At 38.4% G+C, this 6,000-nt stretch overlaps 1 protein-coding gene across 1 annotated transcript in view; it reads right to left on the bottom strand.

Annotated features, from left to right (window-relative positions):
* Positions 1-4,853, bottom strand: part of FANCD2 (Fanconi anemia, complementation group D2) — a 56,985-nt gene extending 52,132 nt beyond the window's left edge. The window contains 5 exon segments of the mRNA XM_012646552.1: positions 440-546; positions 937-1,040; positions 1,207-1,274; positions 2,165-2,305; positions 4,790-4,853. Coding sequence (XP_012502006.1) covers positions 440-546; positions 937-1,040; positions 1,207-1,274; positions 2,165-2,305; positions 4,790-4,853 — 484 coding nt within the window.
* Positions 4,854-6,000: the final 1,147 nt, after the last annotated feature.

Below are 6,000 nucleotides of genomic sequence, written 5' to 3'. Positions count from 1 at the left end.
AGTAAGGGAGAAGAGAAAAGGAAAAATGGAGGACGGGGTGAGAGGGAGACTCTTCATAGCATATACATTTGTATAATTTGAGATGTTTAAAAAATGTCAATGTATTGCCTAATAAAGAGAGGAGGAGGAAAAGGGCAAAATCAAGTTACATAAGCAACTAAAAAGCTAAACGGGGAAAGGACACAGATGTGAATATGGCAAGGATTACAAGGTACTTAGGTCACACAGGATGCAGCTTTAAGAAACAGGAATCGGATGCTGAGGGAATAAATGGGACTGCCAGATGTATTAGCCTAACCAGCACAGTTCAAAAACACAGATATTACCCTACCAGACTCATCTCAGCAACAAGGCTATGGTAAGCTACTGTAAACCCAAATTCTCCAAGTAACCCTACTCTACTCTGTGTTCCAACCATTTATACTTGAGCATACACCACAAATCACATCCATCAAACGTTCACAGAAAAAGTGACATAGTCTCACCTGTAATATGTCAATGCCCAAAAGCAGTTTGATAAGGCTTTTAGAGTAAGATGTGCCCATGCTGTAAAAAAGAGATTAAATTTGTTTTCTATTTTGTTTTACTTCTTTTAATGTTTTTATTATGTTTTCTACCTAAAACTGGTTAAATACATAATATCTAAAGAGAAACTATCCTGTTAAACAAGAAATATAGAACGTGAGAAGATGGCTCTTAGCAAGAGGGGTGAAGATTTGAAATTCTATCAACGCTAGTGAAACACATTCTAGAAAACACTCTGGTTCTCAGCCTCATAACCACAAAATGAAGAATTTTAAGGTGAGGTCTAAATTGAGGAAAAGAGACCTATAAATCAAAATTGAAATTCTAAAAAATTGCATTTTCCCCCTCATCCCCCAATCCAGTTAGTATAACAGACTGAATTCAGCAAGACTTCGTGCCTCCTCTCCACACCTGGCTTCCTGATCCTGCGGACGTTCACAAGACAAAAGGCAGTTCCTGAAGCTGTCTTGGTCCTCAATGTAAGACTCCAGGCCACTAACAAATTCTTCTATTATCTTAACAAGGAGATTTAAAAAATGAAAAAGACAAGGGAAGAATAAGATTTTTAGTTTAACATTTGCTGTCAGTTAGCTAAAAATCATTCTAGCCCACTCAACTTTATGCCAGTGTCTTCCAAAGTACTGCTGACAAAAGCAAAAATACCAGGGAAAAAATACATACTTTGGGATAAGAAGGATGTTTCCTCAGGGTCTGAAAGAGCTTCTTTTGGAAAATAATTTGATCCACAGCTACGAGGAAAAAAGAATAGCTGGTCAGCATTCTCCTACCATAGATTTCCTTCCCTAAAAACCTAAGTTTCTTGTCTAATGAAACTAATAAAAATATCTGCAACCTAATTTCAGAACCACATCTTCTAAATCCACAGTAAAGACTTAGTTTCGATAGAAGATAGCCACTGAATGTTCTAAAAAAGACCTGCCATAACCTTAGCAGGATAGAATAATCAGTGACCCCCAAACAGGGCCTTATAAGGCTTTATAAATTTTCTTCTGGCCTGGGCACAGTGGCTTATGCCTGTAATCCCAGCACTTTGGGAGGCTGAGGCAGGAGGATCACTCGAGCCCAGAAGTTCAAGATCAGCCTGGGAAACATAGCAAGATCCCATCTCTACAAAAAATAAGAAAAATTAGCCAGGTGTGGCACGCCTGTAGTCCTACTCAGGAGGCTGAGGTGGAGGATTGCTTCAGCGCAGGAGTCCGAGGCAGCAGTGAACTGTAATTGCGCCACTGCACTCTAGCCTGGGCGACAGAGTGAGACGCTGTCTCTTTAAAAAAAAAAAAAAATTTTTTTTTTCTTCTGAAGTTATTCTGACACGGATATAGTTTCTTCCTGGGCATTAATTTATTTTTTCACAAGAAAATACAAAGGAATACTAGAAAGGAATACTAGTATATAATGTTTTTTTTCTAAAGGAAAAAAAGCATAAGTACTTTACTTAACATACATTAACCAGGACCAAAGACTATAACAATATTCTCTAAAAAGCAATTTTGTCTTTTTTCTCAAGACAGATGGCCCCCTATTTCTAATATTCATTGTTTCTCTATTTGGGAAATCCACCATTCAGTCCTGAGCCCTTTCACTAAACTCAGAGAACAGATTTAGATTAACATATTACCTAGTTGATTCTGACTCTCTCCAGTTTTAAGAATAACTCCTGATGTCTTAAGAAGCTTTACAAAGACACTATCATTTTCTTCAACTGCATTGGGAATATGAGATTTCTTTGTCTTTTTGGAAAGTGGCTGCTTCCTGGCTTCTGAAAATAGAGAAAATTTTCAAGAATGTAAAAAATTATAAAGCAAAGATTAGAACATAAAACCAGGATAACCCTGACAGAAAAATTGATGTGTTCCTAAAGAATTGTACTAGAATTGATGCTGTAGTGAAATAAACTATCTGTAACAATCGTCAGCAATAGTGGCTTCCAAACAAACAAATAAATAAAACGATCAACAAATAGAATATTTACCTATCGGGTTTTCATTTGAACAATTCAAAATGTGCCATTTTAACGATAACTATGGAAGTATTTTCCACCCAAATTCTAAACTAGTGTCACTCAAGCTGTTGCTTGCAAACCACTGCACTGAAATCACTGGGAAGCTTATTAAAATGTATATTCCTAGACTATATCCCAGAGCCGTTGAGTCAAAATCTCGGGAGTAAGACCTGGGAGTCTGAATTTTTCACAAACTCATTAGGCAATAATCCTGATGCACACCAAATCTGAGACTCAATGATCTATATACAAGGGTCCACAGAATGGGGCAGGTTCTCCTGCATCACATCTTTGAATACAAAGCCCAGATTGGTTTCATTCCAAGGCTTTCAATCCATAAAAAGTAATAAGATGTAATAAATAAACAAACACAAACAGGTACTTGAAGTCAAGTATAAAATCTTCTATTCCCTTTAATGAAGCAACTATACTGTTTTTTCCTCTTCTAATTCGTCTTCCTCTCTCTCTTTTTTTTTTTTTTTTTGAGACAGAGTCTCACTGTGTTGCCCGGGCTAGAGTGCCGTGGCGTCAGTCTAGCTCACAGCAACCTCAAACTCCTGGGCTCAAGCGATCCTCCTGCCTCAGCCTCCCGAGTAGCTGGGACTACAGGCATGCGCCACCATGCCTGGCTAATTTTTTCTATATATTTTTAGTTGTCCGATTAATTTCTTTCTAATTTTAATAGAGACGGGGTCTCGCTCTTGCTCAGGCTGGTTTCAAACTCCTGAGCTCAAACAATCCGCCCGCCTCGGCCTCCCAGAGAGCTAGGATTACAGGTCTGAGCCACGGCGCCCGGCCCTCTTCCTCTCTCTAATAAAGCCTTAAGCAGAATGAAACAAAGACCACTCCTTCCTTAAAGAAATTTAAAGTATAACCAGAATGACAGATTCAGCTTGCTCATCACTGACCAAGAGAACCCAAGTCCCTTCCAATAAACTTAATTCAGAAGTCTCTTCTCTTAGGGGAACAGTATTTCCAAAGTATGATATTAGTGACTTTCTAAATTATTCCTCTTCATTTCAAAATTTCTACCAATTTCTCTATATTCTACAATCCCTTTACTAACATTGTTAGAGCCTCAGAATTTCCTTTTCTAAATCGAGCCTATTCCTTACATGGTTTTGGCCTTGAAATTTTAATCATTCTAAATGCTGTTCAACAAGCATTTTAATCAACTTCAGTTGTATTTGATCAAGAATCAAACCTACATTCCAATAACCTAATAAGAAATAACTCTTCATAACAGAACTTATTAACAAGCATCACTAAAGTTAGTATAAAACTCCCCACTGCTAAATTTGACTGGCTAAAAAAAATTTTTTTAACTAAAAAAAGAAATACTAGCACTCTGGGAGGCCGAGGTGGGCGGATTGTTTGAGCTCAGGAGTTCGAAACCAGCCTGAGCAAGAGCGAGACCCCGTCTCTACTAAAAATAGAAAGAAATTAATCGGACAACTAAAAGATATATAGAAAAAATGAGCCGGGCATGGTGGCACATGCCTGTAGTCCCAGCTACTTGGGAGGCTGAGGCAGGAGGATCACTTGAGCCCAGGAGTTTGAGGTTGCTGTGAGCTAGGACACCACGGCACTCTAGCCCGGGCAACACAGTGAGACTCTGTCTCAAAAAAAAAAAAAAGAAATAACTGTTCAATCAACAAGTTAGAACTGCTTTAATACAGTGAATGAGTGTCATAAGTGAAAATGAGTATCAATGCCTTCTCTTTGGAACTTTCAATATCTTTTGTCAAACACAATCTCATAAGGGCAGAGTCTGCACTGTTTCTTTGCCTCTGGTGTACTTGCTTTGACATGTATTTCCTTTATACATCACTATCATAGACCCTTTTTTATATACAATTATTTAAACCATAATTTTTTTCCCACCTTTCTAAGATCATGGAGAATAGATCATAATTTTTTTAAGAGAGGTTTTTTAAAGAGTAGGGACTATGTTGTATCTTTGTGTCTTAGCACCTAGATGATGCACAGTAGATAAAGTCTATAATACCAATTCCTTTTATGAATATGGAGACTGAGGCTCAGAGGCTGTGGGCATGCCCAAAGTCATATGTGGAATTAGAGAAAGAAACTCCATCCCAAATCTCCTGGTACTAGATCCTGTGTGCTCTGTCCATTTAGCCTTGATGACTCTCAGAACTTGAAAAATAGGAACTTTACATCTCTTTAAGTGCCTCACACATTTGCTACAGTAAATAAAGCAACAAATGACTAGACACTTACTGGAGGCATCTTCCGTCAGGCTCTCTTTATCCTCAGATTTTGACAATCTTCTTTTGGAAACCATTTTGACCAAAGTCTTTTGCCCATAAATTACTTCCTAGAGCAAAATCAGAGAATAGAAGTTAACCTCTAGAAGCTAAATTCTGAGAAGTTAATGCTATAGCTCAAAGAAAACTGCTATATCCAAAACCAGAGGAGTTCTAGTCTTCATACTAATGCTATCTAGATCCAGGTGCCGAGCAAATTTCAACACCTACATCTGGCCAATAGTGTCTTCCTTTCAAGACTTGTTTACCTAGTTGCTTCTTTAGGCAGATGACTTGCCTGTTGCTGAAGGACAAACCCATAGTTCTCCATCTGAGATTCAAGACCCTTTATCATCTTGCCCTAAACAACCTGTCCTTTAACTCAGGAATTCAATACTACATATTAGGGACTGTGCTAGGTGCTGGGGTTACAATTGTGAACAAGACAGACATGATCTCTGTCCTCAGGGAATTTATAGTAACAAACAGTCAATGTTTTTAACTACGGTTGTGTAAATGCTATAAAAGAAAAGTACAGGGTGTATGAGGGCTTACAAGGAAATTTATCTACTTGAGAGTGCAAGTAGTGAAGAAGGGATAATTTCTCAGGGACAATCTCCCTAAGAAAGTGATTTTTAAGCAGGGATTTAAGAGTTGGAATAGGAGTTAGCCAGTAGAAGAGGTACAAGAGTAGTAGTCCAGGCAAAGAAAAACTCATACTGAAATAGAAAGGAGCTTGTAGAATTTGAAATGACACTGCAGAGTTAGGGGAGGGTCTGAATCACATAACCTTCTAGTTTATCTTGTAAACCAGAACCTTCCTGGTCTTAGTGCCTTTGCACAAAAGTGTTCTCTTCATCTGAAATGCTCTTATCTGCCTGGAAATTTCTACTCATCCTTAAAGACTCAGTCAAATGTCATTTTCCTTGAAAAGTGTCCTATCCTTAGGGGAGTTTGCTACTCCAGCTTCCCTGCTCCACAGAGTATACTTAGGAACCCACACCACATCGCAATAGGGTCAGACCGTGTGGCTCCTTGAGAGCAGGAATCCAGCCTCATTTATCTCAGTGTCCCTAGTGCCCAGCACAGATTCCAGAATAAAGAAAATTTGTGAGAATATTCAGAGTGAGAATAGTTGGCAGGGCAGGTAAAAATACTAATCGCTAACAAGAACCGTTTTACGTA

The sequence above is a fragment of the Propithecus coquereli genome, unplaced genomic scaffold (genome assembly GCF_000956105.1).
Source record: "Propithecus coquereli isolate 6110/MARCELLA unplaced genomic scaffold, Pcoq_1.0 Scaffold107, whole genome shotgun sequence".
Classification (NCBI taxonomy): Eukaryota; Metazoa; Chordata; class Mammalia; order Primates; family Indriidae; genus Propithecus; species Propithecus coquereli.
This window is presented reverse-complemented; position numbering and strand designations above follow the sequence as displayed.